The sequence below is a fragment of the Saccopteryx leptura genome, chromosome 11 (assembly GCF_036850995.1).
Source record: "Saccopteryx leptura isolate mSacLep1 chromosome 11, mSacLep1_pri_phased_curated, whole genome shotgun sequence".
Lineage (NCBI taxonomy): Eukaryota > Metazoa > Chordata > Mammalia > Chiroptera > Emballonuridae > Saccopteryx > Saccopteryx leptura.
In genome coordinates this window covers 47,861,829-47,889,288 of record NC_089513.1, presented here as the reverse complement: position 1 = coordinate 47,889,288, position 27,460 = coordinate 47,861,829, and the positions used below count along the sequence as shown (strand labels likewise).

General features: G+C 40.9%; 1 protein-coding gene across 2 annotated transcripts in view; it reads left to right on the top strand.

The window, feature by feature from the left end:
• Positions 1 to 1,232: 1,232 nt before the first annotated feature.
• Positions 1,233 to 27,460, top strand: part of YES1 (YES proto-oncogene 1, Src family tyrosine kinase) — a 78,441-nt gene continuing 52,213 nt past the window's right edge. The window contains exons 1-2 of one of the 2 annotated variants that reach the window (XM_066352333.1): positions 1,233 to 1,472; positions 22,142 to 22,306. In XM_066352333.1, the coding sequence (XP_066208430.1) occupies positions 22,281 to 22,306 (26 nt within the window). In that variant the 5' untranslated portion in view covers positions 1,233 to 1,472; positions 22,142 to 22,280. The remainder of the gene's footprint in view (positions 1,473 to 22,141; positions 22,307 to 27,460) is intronic. The other variant, XM_066352334.1, reaches the window with a different exon arrangement.

Genomic DNA, 27,460 nt, shown 5'->3' with positions numbered 1-27,460 from the left:
TGAGCTGAAGAAAAATATCTTCAAACCTATATATGCATTTCTTGAGTTTCTACAATACCACAACACTGACAGATAACGATTATACTATTTCTTATCTGGGTAAGATGACTGAATTGGGCTTAAATACCACAAAGGAAACCAACAGTACCACATTAACAGTTCTGATAACCCCACCAAAGAGGAAATAAAAAGAGGAAGTTAATCTCAGAGTGTGGCAGAGCAGAAGTGATTTCAGCAGAAAAGCCTCAATAATCGGCCTGTTCAGATTTGACTAACCCTCATCTTTATAAATTTCCTTCTGGATTCTGTCCCTTCTCCAGCGACTGGATATGGGGGTGTGTGTGTGTGTGTGTGTGTGTGTGTGTGTCTTGGATTCACGTAAGCAGGATTCTAGTTCTGTCTGCCGCATTTCCAGGGTCGCAGCCTCCGTCCCCATAGCTGTTAAACAGGATAGTAACTGCCCCAGTTCCCTCCCTGGGATGTTGCCAGGATCGTGTCCAAGATAAGCCAAACCTACCATCACCGGGACCGTCGCCAATAAAAGTCAGCTTCGGCTCCCTCTCCCGACAAGGCTGGTCAACAGGAAGCTCCTGGGGTTGGGACAAACACGGAAGGAGGCCGGACGCGAGTGTTTTTCGACGGCGGTCAGGCGGGAGAACAGGGTGTTAATAACGGCCCCCCACCCCCCGTCTCACCAGCTGAGCCGAGATTTTACTATCAGCGACAATGGGTGCGGAAGCGGGGTACGCAAGCCAACTGCCCACCACGAAACCTCAACCCTGTCCTCCCCCACAAAAACAAACGAAGCCCCAGAGCCCTGGGCACTAGAGAGCAGGGCGAAGGGAAAGGGGAAAGACCGAAGCGATGGGATCTGCACCCCCAGTTCCAACTCCCGCGGCGGCCGACCCCGGCCGCAAGGTCCGCGGGTGGGGAGTGGCGCTGTGGGTCGGCTCTCCGCGTGCAGAAGAGCCTCCTCTTCACGCCCCCTCAGCCAGCGCCGCCTCGGGAATCCGCCCCGGACCCCGCCGCCATGTTGGGTCGAGAAAAGTGACTTGGCTTCGCCACCTAGGTCGACCACGACAGGGAGGTCGGCCGCCCCAGCGCGCGCGCGAGCGCCGGAAGGCTGGGGGCGCCGGGAGCTCGGGGGGCGCGGCGCAAGTTCCGGTGAGCGGCCGACCGCGCGCAGGTAGAGCAGCCCCGCCCCGCCCCCACGCGGGGGCGGGGCCAGGAGTGAGGGCGGGCGCGGCGGCGAGAGGTGGCGAGCGAGGGCCGGGGGTGGGGGAGCCCGGGAACTCCCTCCTCCCGTAGTAACGAGTCGGGGGACCGGTGTGCCGTGGTCGCCACGCCGGGCGCCCGAGGCCAGGAGGTGGAAGTAGGGGGAGGGCGTCGCGGTCCTCGCCTCCGCCCGCCGCCCCCTCCCCACGCCCCGAGCCGCAGCGGCAGCGACCCATGTGAGCGCGACCCGAGGGCAGGTGAGTACCCGACGGAGCCCGCGGGCGCAGGCGGTCGGTCCCGGCCGGGCAGTGCTAGGCCCCGGCGCCCGCCTGCGCCCCAGGCGCCGCTGCTCCCAGCCCCCGCCGGCTCCGAGTCGGGAAGTTGAGGAGAAACTTCTCCCCTCCCCCGACCCGGCCCGTCCGGCGGGCGTGTCTCCTTCCCGGAGCTACCTGCTCGGCCCCTGACTCGGTCTCCGCCCAGCCCCTTCCTTCCCGGTCCCGTCCGAGTCCGACTTAAGGTCCTGGGAGCGTTCGGACCGCCCCCCCCCCCCAGTCCCGTGGCCGCAGGGCGAGGCGGGGGCGAAGCGGGGTTTTACTTTGGCTCGCACCCCGAAGCTAGCGGCGCGGGCAGCCGCCCCTCTGTCCCGGAGGTTGGGGATCCAAGTGTTGACTTAAGCCGGTGGCAGCTGCGCTGGGCGAGCGGACCGGGGTGTGCGTGTGGGGCGACTGAGGGAGCCTCTCGCTATACTTGGTTGATTGAAAACCACAACATGTTAAAGTTTTCCTTTGTTTTGTGTTGGGGGTTGGGAAATATGCCATTCAGCATCCACTTTCACAGTGTTATGCCACTCCACGTCCCATTTGGTTCGATTCTCTGTCCACATGTGTTACAGACAATTTTGTTTTCAAGTGTGTTTTTCTTCTCGGTAATTGCTTCCAGCTCTTGCTGGGGCATGGGGCAGCGTTGTTTTGAGAAGCTCTGCGAAAATCAAGTCCGATGTAGGGACTGCTTTAATTTCGTTTTGTTGTGAGTGGGACCCAACATTCAGATTTGGTTGAATTATTTCCTGCATAATTAGTTGAAACAGGCTTGGAAGAATCCACTAACAGTTTATGTTATCAAAGAAATGAAAAGTCTCTAGTGAAATCACAACTTTATATTTATGCCCTTTATTATGTATATATGTTCCACCGATGTGTTTTCACATAGATGCTTTCATATATGCGTATACATGATTGTGGTAAATTTGTGCTTTATAACTGTAGGATTACAGCGCTGAAGTTGTCTTGATAATTCTAAGTGTATTTAAACCATCTTGTTAAATTTCTAATATTAAATTACACACTAAGGAAAATATTACTAAATGTATGCACTTGACTGTGTAAGTATGTGGTAAATCTAGTGCTTAGCACACAGTGAACAGGAAACATTTTGAATGGAGACGTAATGAAGGAGCCCCTGTATTAGAAGCCAAGCATCTTGTATACATCATATATGATTTTCATATATTCTGTTAGGAAGTTGTTTTTCACTATATCATACATTTGTTTTGTTTTGCTAATATATGAGACCCCTGCCGTAGTTGACATTTAAGAAAAAGAAGTTTCAAATTGCGTTTGATCTGAATCTGAATACAAGACAGTTCATATCCATGTTTCCAGAATAAAAGATAAAAGGGGTTCTTAAAATATGTACTCTGCTATAACAACCATAATGTTATATTAACTTTAATTTTGCAATATGTTTTTACTGACTTCATAAGCCACAAAATTGACGACTTTCTGTTCAACTGAAAGTGAAATTACAGCGTTGACCTATCTTCTGGTATAGGTGGAATGTCTTATGGCTGAAGTATAATACACTGCTTACAAAAATTAGGGGATCAGGGAACATACAGATAGTCCAGTTCTTTCAGCCTTTTGTATAGTGCATTTTCACCAATGAAATAAAAGTTGGTTTTGCATCTCATTTGCATAACCGAACAACTTTCTTTGACTTGTCGTCCGTTTGCTTTTCTGATGTTCTTGTTTAATAAAAAAAATCAAATGCTGCTTTTTTTTAATCGCTTCATACTCATTTTGAAATATCCCCTAGCTTTTGTGAGCAGTATATTAATACACAGTTTAAGGATTTTTTTTTAATTCAGTAAATTCTCAAGCTGCAAAATCAATGTCCATGCAAATAAATCTCCTTCGTAGTATGTAATGTTAGAAGAATAAATATTCTAAAAGAATAGCAATGATCCAATATAAGAGAAATATTACCAGCCCATAGAGTAAGAGTTGTTTGATACAAAGTTCAACTTTGCATCTTTTTAGGCAGTAAATAATTTATTAATGTGAGTAATTTTCCTTTTAATTATATTTAACTCTCAATGTCATTTTCAGTGTAGACATCATTTATTACATCCTATTAGTGTTATACTAAAACGAAGCCTAATATAAAAAAATGTTTAAAGAGCAATACTAAACTCTTTCTAAGAATACAAACTTGAGTAATAAGAACTACGTTAAAAAAAAAAAAAAGCCTTCAAGGAAGTGATTCCTACAAAAGTAAAGCTATGGGAGGAGAGAGGAAGTTGTGATTGGGACCCAGCTTCTTAACTGGTGGCAAAGGTCTTTTAACCTGGTGGTGGTTGCAAAGGTGTTGTCCTTAGTAATCATTAAGCCATACATATGGTCTATGTGCTTTTCTGCGTCTGTGTTGAAGTTTAGATAAAATGTTTTTTTCTTTTTAAAGAAGCCTGTGTATAATGTACTATATTAGGTACTTAAATAAAGAACTTGACATTTGGTGACTGACTTTAGAATACTGCTAGGATTGTCCTTTGCAAACAGGATTAGACCTATTAAATAATAATTATCATGTATATCAGCTAGTACATGTAACTACTTTGACATATAAATAATATGTTAATATTTTGAGGGAAGACACCAGGTTTTTACTAACTTTAAATCCTCTTCACCTTTTATATTATAAGTATAAATTAGTAGGTAATCAAAATACCATTATATTTATTAAACTAATTCATACTGTTCAGTCATTATGTTTAAAATATACTCTATTTTACAGAATATTATGTAACACGAGAGTTGAAACTCAAAATTAACTATGGCATCAAGGTGAAGTCTTGACTTTTAATCCATTTTCATTTTTCTGGAACAGTAATTCTTTAGATCAGTAATTTCAGCCTTAGTTTGGATATTCTTAAAGATGTCATGAAATTTTGAGCATAAAATATGTTTTTGTTTACTTAAATTTTTGAAGATGTGTAATAATTTTCCTAAAGGAAGAGTATGTTTTGTTTCAAAAGAAAGCAAATGACAGTATGGCGTTAGAGTTTCAAAAATACTGAGCATTATGCTACTTTTCTTGCTTTATGTAATAGTTGCTGTTTTAGTTGTTCATTGCTTTGCATTTCATAATATAGTTGAAAAAGAGATCACATCTGTGCCAAATTCTTTTTTTCTTATGAAATTTTTAAATTAAAATTTTTATTGGTTTTAGAGAGTGTGAAAGGGAGAGAAACATTGATTTGTTGTTCTGCTTATTTATGCACTCATTGGTTGAATCTTGTATATGCCCTGACTGGGAATCAAACCCACAACCTTGATGTATCAGAATGATGCTCCTAACCAAGTGAGCTATCCAACAAGAGTTATGCCAAGTTCTTATATCACAGACTTTCAGTCATGTTATAAAGGTGATGTTCGTGGTGCTGGTTTTGTTAACATGAATATTTATAGGAAGTTTTAGTTAGGATCTTCCATTGTTTAGAACTCTATATGACTTAGGTCACTTTCAGTTTATATTTAAATAGGTCTTTAATACAAGTACAAGTTCCTCTAGCAAGGTATAACTGTCTTTCTTTAAAGGAAATAATCTGTTCCTATTAAACTATCTTGGTATCTTATTGCTAGTGTGTATGGCGGTTTGTGTGTGGCTATGGCAGGGTGTGTATTATCTCTTTTCTTCCTCTCAGCTGCTTCAGTGCCACAATTAGACTGAGTATTGCTCAGCTGCAGCTGCTGGGTGATTATGAACCATCTAGCTCCTGTCTAAACTCAGGCAGATTTAGCAAAAGGAGCTCTAGTAACAGCAGCGGGTGAGACACAAGAGCCAGTGCTGCTGCCAATATAATTTTAACATGTCTGTATGCCAAGTAATCGTTGGCTGTAGCAGCACCCCTGTTGTCTTGGAATTAGCAGACTTGATGGTAACATATCTTGGTCTGGATTGGGTTTACCTGGTGTTACTCTTTTAAGATCTTGAAGCTCACTCCTGGAAAGAGGGTAATTTCAGAGTACAGGAGGATCTGTCATTGAGGTGCTCCTGGACTGTTACAATCTGTGCCCAGGATAGCAGTGCCCTTTGAGTTTGCCTTGTTTGAATATAGATAGGAAACATATACCGTATACTTCATGCTCTTTAAGCTGTGTCTCTTAGAAGTGCTGCTGCTGTTACTCTTGTTTGGGGGTAGCAGGAGAGCTTATGGAGCAGTTTCTTTGGACTCCCCACTACGTATTTCCCAGGAAGCGGAAGACCTTCAAGAGATCTGGAACTAGCTGAAGATGGCACATTACCTTGTGGCTATCTGAATTTTGCAAGTAGGAACCCTAGGTTCTTTTTCCTGTTGTTCTTCCTTTATTCCTGAGGTGTGAGAAGATGAACATCAATAAACACAGATACAGTATCATCTCAAGCCCCAAACTGAAAGATGCCATAGGCCATTTTTGCTGCTTCTGTAATTCTGTGCTGAGTTTATAAACATGCCAACCAAAGAACTGCAGCATCTTGTCCTCTTTTAGCACAACTGTTGGAAAATCTACAAAGACAATGCCTATACTAATCTTGTCTCTGAAACTTGGCCGTTCAGGATATGGCTAATTTTGAATGGAGGATATAGAGTATTAGGAGAAGCAGCACTCTGACTTGTATATTCAGAAGGAAGCAAGAGATACAGAAGACTGTACTCCTGAACATTAATGGGTATACCTTGTCATTATGGTGCATGCTTAGCAATACATTAGTGTATTGACTCCCTTCTTTGTGCTCCCACAAAACTTCGATGTAAAAGCGCATTTCTCCTTGAATTACAAATTTTTCTTTCCATGACAGGTATACTTGATCTAGTACCCACTGTGGCAAAAAACATTTATATGAATCTTTAAGAACAGTCCTCAGTAGAATAAAGACTCAATACGTTTCTTATTGTATACCAGAATGTGGTTCTGCATATATTTACTTTTTTTTCTATTTAGATTTTATTCATTTTAGAGAGAGGAGACAGGGAGGGAGAGAGAGACAGAGAGAAAGAGAAGGGAGGAGGAGCAGGAAGCATCAACTCCCATATGTGCCTTGACTAGGCAAGCCCGGGGTTTTGAACCAGTGACCTCAGCATTCCAGATCAACGCTTTACCCACTGCGCCACCACAGGTCAGGTGGTTCTGCATATATTTATATGACTTTATATATACAGGTTTCTTCCACACACAAGCACCTCTACTAATATTTTAAAAACTAGCTTAGTGCTTTTTATAAACAAATGTTAAATCAAAATTCTTTAGATTTTTTTTACCCTCAAATTTTTGTTTTAGAAAATGATTTTATTGCTAACCAGGCAGTGGCGCACTGGATAGAGTGTCGACCTGGGACACTAAGGACCCAGGTTTGAAACCCTCAGGTCGCCAGCTTGAGCACAAGGTCACCAGCTTGAACATGAGATCACAGGCATGACCTCATGGTCTGGCTGGATTCCAAAGGCCGCTGGCTTGATCAAAGGGTCACTGGCTCAGCTGGAGCCCCCTGGTCAAAACACATAAGAGAAAGCAGTGAACAACTAAGGCACCACAATTATGAGTTGATGCTTCTCAAAATCTCTCTCCCTTCCTGTTTGTGTCTGTCTCTCTCTCACTAAAAAAAAAAAAAGAAAAGAAAAGAAAATGATTTATAAAACTGTTTAAACACTTGCAAATGTGAAGTTAAAGGCTATTTTGATAAGGTTTATTTTTTTAAATGAGTTCACTGTATTTAGTGAATATAGAAAGCCCTAGCTAAAAAACCACCTAGATTTTTTAAAAATACATTTGGCATCCTGTCATGTTACTAGTGACAATCAATATTATATCTTATGTCCATATCTTCCAAGGACAAAAAGGAAAAGAAGTTATTAGGGGTGGGGACAGAGACAGGAAAGTCCTGATCACTGAAACTTAAAGATTGTCTGGTTTCAGCTTCTATTCCTAGCAGTATGTAAACTCGAGGTTTTCTTAACCTACAGAGGCAGGTCACTTAATTTTTTAATACAACTTTCGGTTGTTTTAGTATTAATTAGGAATTGGGTGGGTTGGAGAAAGTTGGTGGCTTTTGCTGCATAAGTAAATACATATAATTGTTCCATGGCAAGTTTATTAATTTCTAAGTTTTATTCTGATGTAGTTAGTATTTTATGGATAAGTTTACTTTAAAAATAATAGGCATTTAAAAAGGAGCAGAGAAGGCAACTGTAGTGTAATAAGAAAAATTCTAAAAGGTAGAAGACCATCTGTATTTTAATTCTTTTTTTTTTTTTTTTACAGAGACAGAGAGAGTCAGAAAGAGAGATAGACAGGGACAGACAGACAGGAACGGAGAGATGAGAAGCATCAATCATTAGTTTTTCATTGCGCGTTGCAACTTCTTAGTTGTTCATTGATTGCTTTCTCATATGTGCCTTGACCGCGGGCCTTCAGCAGACCGAGTAACCCCTTGCTGGAGCCAGCGACCTTGGGTCCAAGCTGGTGAGCTTTGCTCAAACCAGATGAGCCCACGTTCAAGCTGGCGAACTCGGGATCTCGAACCTGGGTCCTTCCACATCCCAGTCCAACGCTCTATCTACTGCGCCACCTCCTGGTCAGGCTGTATTTTGATTCTGACAATGAAGAGCATATGAAGCAATGAAATATCCCCTGATTTATTTATTTATTTATTTATTTAATTTATTTATTTACAGAGAGAGAGGAATAGACAGGGACAGACAGGAACGGAGAGATGAGAAGCATCAATCATTAGTTTTTCGTTGCGCATTGTGATACTTTAGTTGTTCATTGATTGCTTTCTCATGTGCCTTGACTGGGGGCCTTCAGCAGACTGAGTAACCCCTTGCTCAAGCCAGCGACCTTGGGCTCAAGCTGGTGAGCTTTGCTCAAACCTGATGAGCCCGCACTCAAGCTGGCGACCTCAGGGTCTCGAACCCGGATCCTCTGCGTCCCAGTTCGAAGTTCTATCCACTGCGCCACCGCCTGGTCAGGCTAGGCAGGCAGATTTGATCTGATGTTTTCCTAGATATTAATTCATTACACAAGTGTTTGTGGCTCACATACACAGGCTCCACAACACCTATGTAGAAGTTTTACTCTTAGAAGACATATTTGAAAGCAAGGCTTTTAAAAAACATCAAAATCCCTTGCCAGGTGGCTCAGTGGATAAAGGGTCATCCTAGGACCCTCAAGGTCACAGGTTCAATCCTTCCCTGGTCAGGGCACATAGGAGAAGCAACTAATGAGTGCACAACTAAAAATGAAAAAACGAAATGTAGCAACTACAATAGTTGATCTCTCTCCCTCCTTCCCTTCCTTCCTCCCTCCCTCTGTATCCTTCCCTCTCTACCTCTCCCTCCTTCCCTCCTCCACTCCCTCAGTTTCTCCCCCTCCTTCCTTTCCTCTTTCCCTTTCCCTCTCTCCCTCTCCCTCCCTTTCTTCCTCTCTCCCTTCTCCTATTTCTCTCTCCTTTCCTCTCTCTTTCAAATCAATGGAAAATAAATTTTTAAAAATTCAAATTAATTTTGCAGTGATATTAGAAAAACAAGATTTGATTATTCATTGAAGCAGATAGTTGTGATATCACTTAACAGTAATAACTATTTGATAGCTTTGCCACATTGTAACAGGAAAATATCCACATTCACATTTTAATTGATAAAAGTGTATAATTGTCATGTATATTTTTCTTAACATATGTCCGTGAATACTTAGAGTAAGAATGGGCAATTGAAAATGGTTAGCTTTTTTAAGGTTTGCAAAATAATTTTGTAAAAACTAAAGCTATAAGTAGATTGTATTCCCAAAGTTTGTCAAACATTTATTTGAAAATCAAAGTCTTTTCTCAGAAAAAGTTTTTTCTGTGAAGTTAAGCTTTGGGTTAGATTTCTAGGTAGCCCTTTAGAGTTTACCTACAAAAACCTAACAAGCATAACTGTTTCAGTGGTAAATATGTTCTAATTGGTTTTCAGGTTTGGTTTTGTTTGTTCTTTAGAATCTGCTGCCTGACCAGGCAGTGGCAATGTGGATAGAGCATTGGCCTGGAACTCTGAGGACCCAGGTTTGAAACCCCGAGGTCTGTCTTCAGTACAAGCTCACCAGCTTGAGCAACGGGGTCACAGTTTTAAACGTAGGATCATAGACATGACCTCATGGTCACTGGGTTTATCCCAAAGGTTGCTGACTTGAAGTGCAAGGTTGCTATCTTGAGCAAGGGGTCACTGGCTAGGCTGGAGTCGCTCTGGCCAAGGCCCGTATGAGAAAACAATCAATGAACAGCTAAGATGCTGCAATTATGAGTTGATGCTTCTCATTTCTCTCCCTTCCTCTGTCCCTGTCTCTCTCTCTTAAAAAAAAAAAAAAGAATCTGCTGAGCTCTTGAACAGATGATATTTGGCCTACTTGATGCTGTGATTATACAGTGTGTAGCCTTTCCTGTCACCATCCCTCCCTGCCTTCCTAGTTCCTCACTCTAAAAATCTCCGTTAGGAGTTCTCTTTTGGGATGCTAGGACTCTCCCAGTGAGGTGTTGCTTTTAAGCTGAATTTAAGTACAGAAGCTTCCCTACTTTCTCCCACCTTCTTACTAGACACTGAAGCCTGCCTCCTACTCTAATCCTATACAACAGTGTGAGGAATGGGGAAGCTTTAAAAGATTAGTAATGGGAAACAAAAATGGGGAAAGTAGAGAAGGGCTAGGGAAAAAGTGGAATGGATGGAATATGGAATTTGTAATTTTTCCTTTTGTGTCCTTTTTTCTATTTCTCATCCACTTCACTCCTTTTAGGTGTTAGGGAAGAAAACCTGTTCTGTGTTAGGTGGTATGGTACACATTCATATGCATCATCAGGTTAACTTAAATCTTTAAAATGCCTTTTCAAAATACAGAGAGTCTGACCAGGTGGTAGCACAGTGGATAGAGCATTGGACTGGGACGCAGAGGACCCAGGTTTGAAATGCCGAGGTCGCCGGCTTAAGCAAGGGGCCACTCGCTCTGCTGTAGCCCCCCAGTCAAGGCACATAAGAGAAAGCAATCATTGAACAACTAAGGAGACAAAGGAGCTGCAACGAAGAATTGATGCTTCTCATCTCTTCCCTTCCTGTCTGTCTGTCCCTATCTGTCCCTCTCTCTGTCTCTCGTCACAAAAAAAACAAAACAAAAAAACCCCAGAAAAATCGTGGGTGAGTTAGATGTTTATTATAGCTTAAAAGACTGAAGATCAGAAAGTATGTGTAATCTGTCAAGGTCATATGACTAAATGATTGAAGAACTGAATTTGGATCTAAGGCTAACTGACAGCAAGCCTGTTCCATATAAGACAACTTCCTTAGGAATAAGAACAATGATAAAATGGGGATTTATCCTTTTCCTCCAACCTTTTGTATTGGGCTGAGAATTTTCGGCCACTTACACTTTTCTTTTTAGTGGGAATAGCTTTCTGGTACATATTTTTTAATAGGTATCAAGGTCAGGTATTGTATGAACTGAAAAAGAAGGGTTATTACACTAACTAAACTAGTAAATGCTGTCCTTTTGTAGGTTTGGGTAAAGTATACATTATATATACATACCATATTTCCCCATGTGTAAGACACACCTTTTTTCAAAATATTTGGGGTCTAAACACTGGATGCATCTTATACAATGGTTGTAAATTTTTTTACTTTCATTTCCCTCTTTTTTGCGTTTGCTTTTGTGTTCATTGTGGTAGATGAATAAAATTTGAGTTCAATAACTTTATGTAATACATTTTTTTTCAAGTTTCAGGCCCCGAAATTAAGATGCGTCTTATACTTGGGGAAATACGGTAGTCTCCCCATCCCCTTGCTCAATTCTGAATCTTCTTGCTCAAAGGCTAGCTCAAACTTCTGTACAATACTGTTTTCATTTCTACTAATTACATCATTTATTCCTAGATGAGTTAGGAGGAATAGATGGAAGGTCTGCATTGGCTATATGGTCCATTGTCACATTTCATACTCATGCTACAGAAAGAGAGCACACTTTCTAATTTGCCCTGTCAGTAGGAAGGAATTTCCTATACTTTGTTACTGACTCACCCAACTATTTAATGCTTCACTTCCTTCTGGAGGAAACAGTAGGTTTCTTCCATACTGGCGTGTTCTTATAAATCAGGGGTCAGTAACCTTTTTGGCTGAAAGAGCCGTGAACGCCACATATTTAAAAATGTAATTCCATGAGAGCCATACAACGACCCGTGTACGTTACGCATTATCTGATAAAAATTTGGTGTTGTCCTGGAGGACAGCTGTAATTGGCTCCAGCCACCCACAACCATGAACATGAGTGGTAGGAAATGAATGAATTGTAATACATGAGACTTTTATATTTTTAACATTATTATTATTTTTATTAAAAATTTGTCTGTGAGCCAGATGCAGCCATCAAAAGAGCCACATCTGGCTCGCGAGTCATAGGTTCCCGACCCCTGCTATAAAATCGTTACATGAAATTCTTCGTCCTCTGGATGAAAAGCCTCATCTAAAGTTCCAAATGGAACTTTTGTTTCCTACTCTTGTCACTGCATCATGCTTCATTGACAGTGATTTCCTTCACTGTGTTAGAAGCTTTTTCTTCTTGTTTTCCTTTTATTTTTTTCAGTTGTATCTAAGAATGTACCCTTTGTCCTCTCTAATAAGCTGAAGCATTGTTTTCTAGTGGGAATATTAGCTTGATTTTGTAGCATTATTATCCCATATAGAATATCTACAGTACTGCCTCTTCACACATCAGTCCAACAGTTCTGTCATTACCCATGTTTATTGAGTCTACAAAAAAGGTTGACACATACCTTTAAAACTGTTGTGCTAAGTCTAAATGATGGGAATGCCTACTGCTTAAATGTAAGTTTCATGAGGGCTGTGATCTTTGTTTCAGTTACAAAAGTTATTCCAAATATCTGGAATAATTGCACATAGTAGGCACTTGATAAATATTTTTAAATGTAAGAAAGTGTAACAATCTGTTGGTAGTGTTTATCTACCATGGGCATGAAAAAAGGAATGTCAACAAATAAATAGCTAGCTCCTCACTAAGAACTCTTGAAGTAACCATAGATGCTTTTTACTCAAGACTCTTTGGAATGGCAGGCCTAATGCTAAACTAGTGGCATCAACACTTTGGATGAATTCACATAAACCTTCTACTTTAATATGATGGAAATACTGAGGTGGTTTTTTTTTTAAGAATTTTTTAAAATTATTTATTTTTTACAGAGAGAGAGTGAGTCAGAGAGAGGGATAGACAGGGACAGACAGACAGGAACGGAGAGAGATGAGAAGCATCAATCGTTAGTTTTTCATTGCGCGTTGCAACACCTTAGTTGTTCATTGATTGCTTTCTCATATGTGCCTTGACCGCGGGCCTTCAGCAGACCGAGTAACCCCTTGCTGGCGCCAGCGATCTTGCGTTCAAGCTGGTGGGATTTTGCTCAAACCAGATGAGCCCGCGCTCAAGCTGGCGACCTTGGGGTCTCGAACCTGGGTCCTTCCACATCCCAGTCCAACGCTATCCACTGCGCCACCGGCTGGTCAGACGAAATACTGAGTTTTGATTTGACAGTGACTTGTAAATGTTAAAGAGCAGTAAGGAAAGTACATATGTAAGAGGGTTCCTTTTTTTTTTTTTTTTCCTTCAGTGAGAGGAGTGGAGGCAGAGAGACAGAATCCTGCATGCTCCTCCAACCAGGATCCACTTGGCAAGGCCTGTAGGAGGTGATGTTCTGCCCATCTGGGGTATTGTTTCATTGCTCAGCAATTGAGCTCTTCTTAGTGCCTGAGGCAGAGGCCATGGAGCCACCCTCAGCACCTGGGGCCAACTCACTCTAATTGAGCCATGGCTGCAGGAGGAGAGGAAGTGGGGGAAATGGAGAAGCAAATGGGCGCTTCTTCTGTGTGCCCTGACCTGCAGTTGAACCTGGGACATCCACATGCCAGACTGGTGCTCTACCACTGAGCCAACTGGCCAGGGTTTCTTTTCTGTATATATTATTCTCTAAATATATCTCCAGCAATCACGCTTCTTAAAAACTCTGGCACACATCAGTTCTTACATGGTATTGATGTAAACAAGTCATATGGATATACCTGGTTGTAAGTAGGGTTGGGAAAATAGTGTTTGGCGGGGCAGCTGCTGTCCAGTGACAACCGTAGAAGGGGAGGATGATTTTTTTGTGGAAAAGTAGCCATCTCTTTCACAGAAGGGAAGAGGAGGTAACCTAATAGTTAAATAAGTTAGACATATACTGTATTTTTCCACATATAAGATGCTCACATGTATAAGACGCACCTTAATTTTGGGGCCCAAAATTCGAAAAAAAAAATGTATTACATAAAGTTATTGAACTCAAGTTTTTGTTTGTTTTTTATAGGGACAGAGAGAGAGTCAGAAAGAAGGATAGATAGGGACAGATAGACAGGAATGGAGAGAGATGAGAAGCATCAATCAGTTTTTCGTTGCGACACCTTAGTTGTTCATTGATTGCTTTCTCATCTGTGCCTTGACCGCGGGCCTTCAGGAGACCAAGTAACCCCTTGCTCGAACCAGTGACCTTGGGTCCAAGCTGGTGAGCTCTTTTTGCTCAAGCCAGATGAGCCCACACTCAAGCTGGAGACCTCGGGTTCTCGAACCTGGGTCCTTGCACATCCTAGTCCGACGCTCTATTCACTGTGCCACCGCCTGGTCAGGTGAACTCAAGTTTTATTCATCATAAAATTCATACAACTCCTCATTGTCAACACTCCCATCCATTAGCTTGTCCTCATCTGTGTCTGATGACAACAAATCACTGTCTTCATATATATATTGCCTCGTCCTCAGTTCCACCTATGGCATTTGAAATGCCACACTTCTTAAATGACTTGACAATGATCTCAATCTTGATACTATCCCAGGATCTTTTCACTCAGGTACAAACTTCTATAGTTGATTTCTTCTCTCTTCCTGCTAGTGTCAGATTGTCCCTAAATAAGTAAAAAAATCTACAACAGTGAGCGCAAAAACAAGTGCAGAAAAGCGGTAAATGCAAATAAAAAAATCTGCAACCACTGTGTAAGATGCACCCAGTTTTTAGACCCCAAATTTTTCAAAAAGGGGCGCATCTTATAGGGAAATATAGTATATGGAAATACACCATTTGATTGTATAAACATGGTTAGACTATTTATTTGAACAGTGTGGACATAGGTAGTATCTTCTTTTAAGGCAACAATATCTGAACATAAAATGTCAGATATTCCGACACCTTCTGGGAGTTTGTGTTTTATAAGCAGAGTATCTGAAAAAGTTTAATTTTGTAAAGGAAGCTATAGAGACATTTGCTATTTTATATAAATAGACATGTCTCCAAAAAAAGCATACCAATAGCCAACAGACACATGAAAAGATGGTCATCATCATTAATCATCAGGGAAATGCAAATTAAAATGACAATGAGATATCACCTTACACTTGGCAGAATGGCTATTATCAAAATAAGAAATAAACTTCAATGTTGGTGAGGATGTGGAGTAAAGGGAACCCTCATACACTTTGATGAGATTGTAAATTGGTGCAGCCACTATGGTAAACAGTGTGGAGGTTCCTAAAATAATTCAAAATAGAACTACCATATAATCACAATTCCACTTCTGTATTTATCTACAGAAATAACAAATGCTATTTTTAAAAGATATATGCAAAAAAAAAAGCCTGACCAGGTGGTGGCGCAATGGATAGAGCGTCGGACTGGGTTGCGGAAGGACCCAGGTTCGAGACCCCGAGGTCGCCAGCTTGAGCGCGGGCTCATCTGGCTTGAGCAAAGAGCTCACCAGCTTGGACTTAAAGTCGCTGGCTCCAGCAGGGGGTTACTCAGTCTGCTGAAGGCACATGTGAGAAAGCAATTAATGAACAACTAAGAAGTCGCAACACGCAACGAGAAACTGATGATTGATGCTTCTCATCTCTCTCTGTTCCTGTCTGTCTGTCCCTGTCTATCTCTGCCTCTGTAAAAAAAAAAAAAGATATATGCACCACAATGTTCATTGCAGCATTATTTATAGTAGCCAAGATACAGAAGCAACCTACGTGTCCATCAACAGTTGAATGGGTTTAGAAGATGTGGCATATGTCTATACAATGGAATATTATTCGGCCATAAAAAGAATGAAACTTTGCTATTTGCAACAACATGAATGGAGATATAGAGGGTATTATGCTAAGTGAAATAACTCAGAGAAAGACAAATTCTATATGATTTCACTTATATGTGGAATCTGAAGGACAACGCAAACAAGCAAAACCAAACAAATTCATAGAGACAGAACAAATTGATAGTTGACAGAGTGGAGGTGCTTGGGGGATTAGGCAAAAACGGTAAAGGGGATCAAGAGGTCCCAAATTTCAGTTATAAAATAAGTCACAGAGATGTGAGTAGTAGGGAGTATAGTCAATGATATTGTAATACCTGTGTACAGTGACAGAAGGTTCTTAGACTTGTGATCACTTTGTAAGGTATATAGATGTCCAGCTCACTGTTGTACACCTAAAGTTAATATAGTATGTCTGAAATTAATCTAATGTAGTATGTCAACTATACTTTTAATATAAAAAAAGATCTAACTACCACCACCAACAACAAATTATTTCCTATTTTGAACTAAATTAGGACAAATAGAAAAAAAGATAGTGATATGTAAATTTTAGAACCTTTGGAGATAGGAATCATACTGTCTTGGGTTTGTATTAAAAGTTGTAAGAAAGGTAATTCTGGACTTTGAGATGTATATCCTGTACTTAAGGAAACATATTAGAAAACCGGTAAGAACCTATGGTTTAAGATTCTAATGGACAGCCTGACCTATGGCAGTGAAGTGAATAAAGTATCAACCTGAAATGCTGAGGTCACTGGTTCAAAACACTGGGCTTGCCCAGTCAAGGCACACAAGAGAAGCAACTATAGTACTACAGTTGATGCTTCCTGCTCCTTCCACGCTTTTTCTTTCTCTCTTCTCTCTAAAAAAAAATCAAAGATTCTAATAGACAATATGCTACCTAAAAAAATGTCTAAAATTTCCTCATACATTTTATTATTAAAAGCTTGGGAAGCATTTTTAAAGAAGGGAGTCAGGGTAGAATGGGGATTGTAGTATCTGTATTTCTCTATCACCATTAGTGATTGGGAAAAGACAGTAATTAGCCATATGAAAGAATTTGGTAGGGATAGTGGCAGGTGGAAATTATGATGGCACTAAAGCCCACCCCTTCGTCAGATCACCTTCCTTCACACCCTCTTAGCCGCTCCTACTGTGGCTTAGTTTCTGTTTACTTTTTTTTCTTGTTTTCGGTTTTTTGGTGGAGGGCTAACTAATAGAACTTAAGTCAAAAGGAGGAATGTGTAGTTTAAAGGTCAGGTAGAAGAGAGGGTGAAGAACCCCTTTGGATATTGTCAGAGGATGAGTAGGATTTTCAGAGTGATTGATGCTTAGAAGTAGGAAAACCTGGCCCTGGCCGGTTGGCTCAGCGGTAGAGCGTCGGCCTGGCGTGCGGGGGACCCGGGTTCGATTCCCGGCCAGGGCACATAGGAGAAGCGCCCATTTGCTTCTCCACCCCCCCCTTCCTTCCTCTCTCTCCGCTCCTTGGCCTCTGCCCCCAGGCGCTAGACGGGCTCTGGTCGCTGCTGAGCGACGCCCCGGAGGGGCAGAGCATCGCCCCCTGGTGGGCAGAGCTTCGCCCCTGGTGGGCGTGCTGGGTGGATCCCTGTTGGGCGCATGCGGGAGTCTGTCTGACTGTCTCTCCCCGTTTCCAGCTTCAGAAAAATCCAAAAAAAAAACAAAAAAATCTCTTGAGAAGTAGGAAAACCTAATGATAACATAAATGATTCTTAGAGATAAGCTTACATCTAGAGGTAAGAAGGAAGCCACAGATCCATAACTTAGGAAAGTTGAAATAGTATATAACAGGGAACATCTAGTATGTCTTCTTTTTATCTCCTAATTGCTGTACAAGAGGATGCTCTTTAAGTTAGAAAACCTCTAAAAAAGAGTAAGAAAATAAATAGTAAGAGAGCATATAGCTGTCATTGAGTTTAACATTTGGGTCTAGAAGAATTCTATCTGAAGGCTCTGAAAGACATTTCTGATATTCCCAGGCCTCACCAGTAATAGAAAAATCATGGAGACAGGTAGACATCTCAAAAAAAGTAGTAAATAATGCCTTAGAATAACAGTTTTCAACCGGTATGCCATAAAGAATTTTTAAAACATGCAATACCTGATATTTAGTCAGGGGCACTGACCTCTTTTCCCTTAGATTGTCAAATAAAAAAAATGCCAACAGCCAACATAACAGTAGTTGTCTGGTGTGAAGGAATCAAAATTATACTTTTTTTTGTCATATTGGCAGAAAGTACTGTATACTCACAAAAATTGGGATATTTCTAAATACACTTTCAGGATCAGGGAACTTGCAGATACTCTATTACTTTCAGCCTTTTGTATTGCATTTTCACCAATGAAATAAAAGTTGGTTTTGCATCTCATTTGCATAATTGAACAACTTTCTTTGACTTGTCGTTTGCTTTTCTGATGTTCTTGTTTAATAAAAAAAATCAAATGCTTTTTTTTAATCACTTCATATTCATTTTGAAATATCCCCTAATTTTTGTGAGCAGTGTATATTTTGGGGTGTGCCGCAAAGTTTTAGTAGTTTGTGTTCCATGAGATGAAAACGATTGAAAATCACTGCCTTAGAACATGAATTTTAATATATGCAGACACTGAAAGTTGCTTTTGATTTCTGACAGAATTCTATAACAGTTTATTAATTACCATTTATAAATAATTAGAAAGTTATAAGGAACTAATTTTTAATAGCCAGCAGTGCTTTATTGAATCTTCGAACCACCTGGGATGTTGGTGTAAATGCTGGGTTTAGATGATCTATCAGTGTTACTACCTTCCTGTGCTGAGTGGTCGGGCCTGATGAGCTTAGTTTTCTTCTAACAGTAAGGGTCAGTGATTCCTTTTCTACTTTTTTTGTTTGTTTTAGTTTTTAAGTCCTCTAATCATTGGCATGGTGAACATTGCTTTATCTTTTTGATGATATTCAGAACCAGGGATGTTAACAGGTTCAGAGCCCTTTTTTGTATTTTCAGAATTTTTAAAAGGATGATTGGAATTTATAAGCATGTCTTTTTATCCCAAAATATCTGCAAACATTGTTTTGTTTTTGTTATATATATGATAAAGATACCTTAAAATTACTGTTTGCTTTTCAATTGAAGGCTACTATGCATTTTTCTATGTTGTGAACTACTTGTTCATAACCTTTGCCACTTTGCTATTAGGTTATTTTTTTCTTACAGATTTTTCTTTTTTTTTTATGTTACAAACAATTTTCTCCATATCTCTGCTTGTCTTTATTTTATCTGATATTTTCCTTGTATTTTAAAAAAGTATAAAAATTTTTCTTTTATAACTTCTGGATTTTGTGTTTTAAGAATACTTTTTTTTTTTAATTTTATTTATTCATTTTAGAGAGGAGAGAGAAAGGGAGAGAGAGAGAGACAGAGAGAGAAGGTGGGGAGGAGCTGGAAGCATCAACTCCCATATGTGCCTTGACCAAGCAAGCCCAGGGTTTCGAACCAGCGACCTCAGCATTTCCAGGTCGATGCTTTATCCACTGCGCCACCACAGGTCAGGCTAAGAATACTTTTAATAGCTAAAAATAATTTTTAAAATGCTGTTTACATGTTTTTGTTTTGATTTATATTGCAGCTAATTTAGCTGTTTACTCTGGAATTAATGTTTACTCTTTTTTCTTTAGATGATATAGTTCACCTGTGCTATTTATTAAATCTAACATTTTCCACTGATTCAAAATGCCACGGTTAGCATTTACAGATTCTTTTATTCTCGGGCCTGTTTCTAGGCTCTCTTTCGTTTTTCTCTGGTGCTATGTGGCGGTGGTGGTGGTGGTGGTGGTGGTGGTGGTGATGGTGATGGTGGTGGTGATGATGATGATGATGATTTTGTTTCACTTTGGTGCTATGTGGTGGTGGTGGTGATGAAGAAGAAGAAGAAGATCGTGCTGTGTGGTGATGGTGACAGTAACGACCCGATAACAATAGAAAAAGGAGCAGCTGCCTGACCTGTGGTGGCACAGTGGATAAAGCATCGACCTGGAAATGCTGAGGTCGCTGGTTCGAAATCCTGGGCTTGCCTATTCAAGGCACATATGGGAGTTGATGCTTCCAGCTCCTCCCCCCTTCTCTCTCTGTGTGTGTCTCTCTCCTCTCTCTCTCTGTCTCTCTCTCTCTCCTCTCTAAAAATAAAATAAATAAAATAAAAATATTTAAAAAAAAAAAAAGAAAAAGAAAAAGGAGCAGCTAATGTGTATTGAGTATTGCCTGCTTGCCAGTTAAAGAGTGATATATTTCACCTGACCTGTGGTGCCGCAGTGGATATATTGTGGAAATGGAATGCTGAGGTCATGAGTTCAAAACTCCAGGCTTGCCTGGTCAAAGCACATATGAGAAGTAACTATGAGTTGATGCTTCCTGCTCCTTCCCATCCTCCCCCGCCTTTCTCTCTCTCTCTCAAATCAATAAATTTAAAAATGTGATACTTTTCAGGCAAGGTCACCTTAAAAGAAGTTAAGGGGTTTTATCAGGTTTGTTTTCTCACTGGTGCTGACCAGGAAATTTGAGACTGATTAGTTTAAAATTCCAATCCTGGGGGGAAGCTGAAGATGGTGGGACTTAGCAAAAGTGGCTCCAGGTAGTGCAGTGGATAAAGTGTTGACCTGGAATGTTGAGATCACTGGTTTGAAGCCCTGGGCTTGCCCAGTCAAGGCACATGTGACAATCAGTGAACAACTAAAGTGAAGCAACTATGAGTTGAAACTTCTCCCCTCCGTCCTCTCTCTGTCAAGTCAGTAAATAAAATCTTTAAAAAACCCAAAAAACTCGTGTACCATTTTTTTTTGGTATTATATAGCATATATTCTATTGTCAATACTTATGGTAAACAACATGAGTAAATTCTCTCAAGTGAGAAGTAATTTATGTATGTAAATTATGCATGTAAATTTATAGGTAACTTGCTTCATGGAATTTTTTTTTTTTTTATAAATAAATTTTTATTTTCTTTCTTTTTTTTTTTTTACTTTTCTGAAGCTGGAAACGGGGAGAGACAGTCAGACAGACTCCCGCATGCGCCCGACCGGGATCCACCCAGCACGCCCACCAGGGGCGACGCTCCGCCCACCAGGGGACGATGCTCTGCCCCTCCGGGGCATCGCTCTGCCGTGACCAGAGCCACTCTAGTGCCTGGGGCAGAGGCCAAGGAGCCATCCCCAGCGCCCGGGCCATCCTTGCTCCAATGGAGCCTTGGCTGCAGGAGGGGAAGAGAGAGACAGAGAGGAAGGAGGGGGGGGGCGTGGAGAAGCAAATGGGCGCCTCTCCTATGTGCCCTGGCCGGGAATCGAACCCGGGTCTCCCGCATGCCAGGCCGACGCTCCACCGCTGAGCCAACCAGCCAGGGCCAATAAATTTTTATTTTAATGGGGTGACATCAATAAATCAGGGTACATATATTCAAAGAAAACATTTCCAGGTTATCTTGTCATTTAGTTCTGTTGCATACCCATCACCCAAAGAGAGATCGTCCTCCGTCACCCTCTATCCAGTTTTCTTTGTACCCCTCCCCCTCCCCCTCTCCCTCCTTCCCTCCCCCCACCCCCCGTAACCACCACACTCCTGTCCATGTCTCTTAGTCTCGTTTTTATGTCCCACCAATGTATGGAATCCTGTAGTTCTTGTTTTTTTCTGATTCACTTATTTCACTCCGCATAATGTTATCAAGATTCCACCATTCTGCTGTAAGTGATCCGATGTCATCATTTCTTCTAGCTGAATAGTATACCATGGTGTATATGTGCCCCATCTTCATCCAGTCCTCTCTTTTTTTTTTTTTTTTTTACAGTGATTAAAAGCCTTTAAGCAAACTCTTGGCCAATACAGTAAGAATCCATAAAAGAGTAGTGTCCTTAACATGTTCACCAAGTCCAAGTTGGCCCCATCAACATGTCAAATCCCTGAAAAATGCAACCCAACCACAGTTCAGTCTGTTAGGAGCTGTCACAGGGAGCAGGAGTCCAGGAAAAGTCCACATCTAGGAAAAGTCTGCATGGCACTGGAGTTGTCACCATTCTATACTTTGCAGCTCATGTCCAAGTCCCAATGACCGCTGCTTCTAACTGGTAATGATTCAGGTAGACTGGAAAAGCCATTTGCAGCATGCATGGATATGGAGCTTCTGTTCTCCTCTGCCAGTCTCGGTGTGGCTTCTTCAGTGTTCCTTGGTTGATGAGTCCTCTTACTTTTCGCTTCATGGAATTTTAAATACCTATTTCCCAAATAGGTACTATTATAAAATGAGGGCCTTAACAATACAACGAAGGTTGATATAGTTGACTTCAACAAACTTTTTTCTATATTTGGCTCTGAGCAAGCAAACAGCTAATAGTGCTGTAACATTCTGTTGGGTAAGAGCACAAAATAGTATCAGGATCACAAAATTCTTAATCTGTTGAGGGTTTTTTTAAAGATTTTATTTATTTATTTTAGAGAGAGGAGAGAGAGAGAGATGAGGAGAAGGGAAGAATGGTTAGCATCAACTCGTAGTTTCTTCTTGTATGTGCCTTGAGTGTATGCCTTGACAACTGAGCAATTCCAAGGCTTCAAACCGGCAACCTCATCACTACAGATTGATGCCTTATCCACTGTGCCACCACAGGTAGGCCTGTTGAGTTTTAATACAGTTTTCCACAGAATATTGTGGAAATTTTCACTCTTATATATGATAAAACTTAATCAAATGTGTTCTTTTAATTTTTAATAAGACTTTAAAATTTTTACTTTTATATACACATAGTTGTTATACACATGTTTTAAAAGGACAGAAACAAGGAACAGTTCTGAAATACTGTGCCAAGGTCTGGCTTGAATTCTTATGATGTGCTAAGGAACTGGAGACTAAGTATGTAAAAGTCTCCACCTCTAATGAAAGGTAGAAAGAAAGAAAAACATCAGCTTTGATTAAAAACTTTGTCTCCTCTTAATGTGACAGCTTCAGTGGACTAGAATAAAACCATTCACGCTATTTTCACATTAAGTTTTTACTCCAAAAAACCAAAGCAAGCAAATTCATATTTTTTGGAGATTCATATTATAATGGAATAAAATCCTTGAGAACATATACATATATATTTGATTTTTTAAATTTAGATGTGGTCCTTGGAGCTCAATAAAAATTTAATATGTACCAAATCCTGTTTTCCCAAGCCTTTTTATTTATTCAAGTATCTATAAAAGTTCTCAGCTATTTCCAAGATGAAATGTAACAGTTAATAAGTAATGCAGAAAACTGATATTAATTGTTGCCACCCTAAATTGATAAGATAATTTCAGAAATGGTCAACATGCATTTTGTCTTAGTCATGGAGCTGCTGTTTTCTTGTCACCCACCTTATATATATGGACATTTTGAGGCTAGAGCAATTGTTGAAGTTGTAAGTATTCTGAAGTTTTCACAGCTTAGAGGAGATGTAGATAACTAGTAAATTAATTTGATATGTTAACTTACTATAGATTAAATTTATTTTGTCTTTTCCCACTCCATTCAGTTAAAGAAGCCAGGTTCATATATTAATTTGTTGACTAATATTTATCTTTTAGTTCAAGTTGTAAATATTGATGGGTAAAAGGATTTGTAATTCAATTCTTTAATTCAACCTTTAAAAAATACTGCATCTATTCTAGGCAGGTACCATGTAAGGAGGTGAAGAGAAAACTGTCCTCTCTTGCTTATCAATTAAGTATACTACTTTTAAAATAGCATGAGAGAAATCTTGTATAGGAGTTTAAAGTTCAGTGGCAGATCAGAAGAAGAGAGAAATGCACATTCAGAAAAGGCTTGGTGGGATCAAACTTTGAGTAGGTTTTGAAGGATAAATATAATGGGCATTCCAGAGTAGCTGATAATATAAACAAAGATACAAAGAAGTTGCTTCCTGGTTATAGTCAATAGGTGTGTGTTAAGTATAGGAATAAGGGGTCAGTCATATACCTTAAAAGTGGTGTCTCTCAGACTTCACTGTGGCTGTTCATGGGATGTCTATTATATAGGCTCCTAAATTCTACCTCCAGAAATTATAATTCAGTAAGCTTGGACTGAGAGCTAGGAGTCTTCATTTGTAATAAATACCTCAAGCTGTTAGAGACATATTTCTATAACTTGAAGCTTTAAAAGGTGTTCAGTTTGACACAGTAGAACCACTGGAACTCTGGAGTCTTAACTGTCTCACTTGTTGTATGACCTTGGATGAGTTACTTAACCCTCTGTGTGTCAGGTCCTGCATCCGTAAATGAGGAAAGTAACAGTAATTGGTTTTCAGAGAATTTTGAAAATTAAGTGAGATAATACATTTTAAGTGCTAAACACAGTAGCTATACTGTTGTAACTGCTCAGTAAGTGTTAGGTGTTGTTTTTGTAGTTATTATTGCCATCTAATTAAAATAAATGTAAATAATTCATTTCATTAGTTGTTTTCATGCTTAACCAGACTATCTCTTGGTATATTACTTTGAGTTGAGTTAGTTATTTTACTCACTTATTCATCAAAACATTTTATTTATTTATTTTTTAATTTTTCTGAAGTTGGAAACGGGGAGGCAGACAGACTCCCGCATGCGCCCGACCGGGATCCACCCGCATGCCCACCAGGGGGCGATGCTCTGCCCCTCTGGGACGTTGCTCTGTCGCAACCAGAGCCATTCTAGCGCCTGAGGCAGAGGCCACGGAGCCATCCTCAGCACCTGGACCAACTTAGCTCCAATGTAGCCTTGGCTGTGGGAGGGGAAGAGAGAGACAGAGAGGAAGGAGAGGGGGAGGGGTGGAGAAGCAGATGGGCGCTTCTCCTATGTGCCCTGGCTGGGAATCGAACCCGGGACTCCTGCACGCCAGGTCGACGCTCTACCACTGAGCCAACCGGCAGGGCTTCATCAAAACATTTTGAAATGTAGTGAATGCACAATATTAGATATATAAAATATGAATGTCATAACTACTTGTTTTCAATTTGCTGACATTATTGATTTTTGTTTTAATAATTAATAACTATATGGTTAGCGAATTCAGTACTTTTTTTGGCTTTGTTTTTGTTTTGAGAAAGAGAGAGACAGGGAGGGAGAGAGACACACAGGAGCATTGAGCTGCTCCTATATGTGTCCTAACCAAGGAATCGAACTGGCAACCTTCACACTCCAAAATGACGCTCCAGTCATCCGAGCTGTCGGCCAGGGCTTAATTTTTATTGATTTTAGAGAGACATGGGGAGGGGGAAGGAAAGCATTCATTTGTTGTTCCACTTAGTTGTTCATTCTTTGGTTGCCTCCCATGTGTGCCCTGACCAGGGATCAAGCCCACAACCTTATTTCGGGACAATGCTCTTAACCAACTGTTTTAACCATTATGGGCTCAATACTTTTCTGTTCGGGGCAAAACAATAGATTACATTTTATTTGAGTGAATTTTAATTCACTTTTTCTTTAAAGTAAGAGTCAGGAGGCAGAGAGATAGGCTCCTGCATGCGCCCCGACTGGGATCCACCTAGCAAGATCCGTGCCAGGCATTGCTCTGCCCATCTGGGGCAGCTGCTCTGTGAGGCCACCAAGCCATTCTCAGTGCCCTAGACCAACTTGCTCAAACCAAGCCATGGCTGTGGGAGGGGGAGGAGAGAGAGAGAGACGGGCCAGGGGTGGAGAAGCAGATGGTTGCTTCTTCTGCGTGCTATGACTAGGAATCGAACTAGGGATTTCCACATGCCCAGTCACCGCTCCACTGCTGAACCAACTGGCCAGGGCCAAAAGGGTATACTTTTGAAAACATTTAAAAAGCACATTTAAATTTTTCTTTAAAAATTTCTTTTTAGCCTGACCAGGACGTTGCGAAGTGGATAGAGCATTGGCCTGGGGTGCTGAGGACCCAGGTTTGAAACCCTGAGGTCACCAGCGTGAGTGCAGACTCGTCTGTCTCAAGTGCAGGCTAACCATCTTGAGCGCAGGGTCACAACTTGAGCATGAGATCATAGACATGATCCATAGTCACTGGATTGAGCTCAAGGTTGCTGGCTTGAGCAAGGGGTCACTTATTCTACCGGAGCCCCACCCCATTAGGCATGAGAAAGCAATCAATGAATAACTAAAACCAAAATGAAGAATTGACACTTCTCATCTCTCTCCCTTCCAGTCTGTCTCTCACTAAAAAAAACCAACCAAAAACCTTTTTAGAGGGAAATTTGACAGTAAATATCACAATTTTCAAAAAGCAAACTTTAACTTGTTTATAGAAATTTTTTACATAGAAATACTCATATATAGTCAGTTCTCATTATTTGTAGTAGTTATGTCAGCAGGTCACTTATGAACACTGAATTAGTGAATACTGAACCTTATACCTAGACAAAAACAAGGTCAGGTTTCTGCAAGCCTCCAGTCACAACAGTTTGGTCAGTTGTCCAATACATAATTTTGTTTTATTTGTCCTCCGCATCCCAGTCCAACGCTCTATCCACTGCGCCACTGCCTGGTCAGGCGCGGGGAGACCATTTTAAACAGTCACATCACCAACGAAAAGCACAAAAGTACAAGAGAAAAAAGAAGTGGTATTTGATATATAGATCGTAGGAAGGACACTTGTTTACAGTATGAGAGCTTTGTTTGACCTGAGCTGAGGGTGTGTGGATCTAGCAACTGAGATTTTTTCACAGCTTTGTGCAAATGACCATAAAAATGCCATGACCATTGATTTGGGGGCGGGAGGAGGGATTTACAAATAAATGTTAACAAGCTAATTTGCAAATGCAGAATCATGATAATGAAGATTTGTTAATGATATTCTTATATGGTGAATGTTGCAAAATGTCTTCTGGGCTAAATATGAAAACATGGTGCATATGAGGCTCTCAAAGAAATTCATTATGCAGGTAGCATAGAATAAATACAAGAAGATGAAAGGAAAGAGATGAGCCAAGAAAGGGAATGAAGCAAATCATGTAGGGCCTTCTATTTCATATTAAAGAGTTTGGACTTCATACTGGGAGCAAGAGGGGACAAGGACATTGAAGGCCCTTAATCAGATTTTCTTTTTAGAGAAAACAAACATGGCCCTGGCCAGTTGGCTCAGTAATAGAGCATCTGCCCAGCCTGTGGGTGGATGTCTCAAGTTTGATTCCCAGTCAGGGCACACAGGGGAAGTGCCCATCTTCTCCACCCCTTCCCCTCTCACTTCTCTCTCTCTTCTCCTCCTCAAGTCATGGCTCAATTGGAGTGAGTTGACCCCGGGCACTGAGGATGGCTCCATGGTCTCTGCCTCCAGAGCTGAGAAGAGCTCAACGCCCCAGCTGGGCAGAGCATCGCCCCCTAGTAGGCTTGCCAGTGGATCCTGGTTGAGGCGCATGTGGAAGTCTGTACCTACGGCCCCTTCTCTCGTTGAATAATAGTAAAAAAGAACACAAACGTCCTTCACCCTAGAGAAAAGACTAGAGAAACTGTAACACTAGAGGCATAGAAATCAGTTAAGAAAGCCTTTTCAATAATCCAAACAATAGATTATTAGTAATCAAAGGTAGTAATTAGTTGAGAAAGAAGTGGGAGAATTTTGGAAATTATAGGGTGATATGATCAGGTCTTAGTGACTGACTACATATATGGGGCATGGGAGGGTTAGGCATTAGGAATGACTCTCAGGTTTCTGATTGAGGCAGCAAAGTAGATGGGAGCCCTGTACTTACCATTCACTGAGACATGGGTGTCAGAGAAGGAAGAATAGATTTTGACAGGAAAGTAAATTTGAGGTTCCTTGAAGATGTTCTAGTGCAGGAGTAGGGAA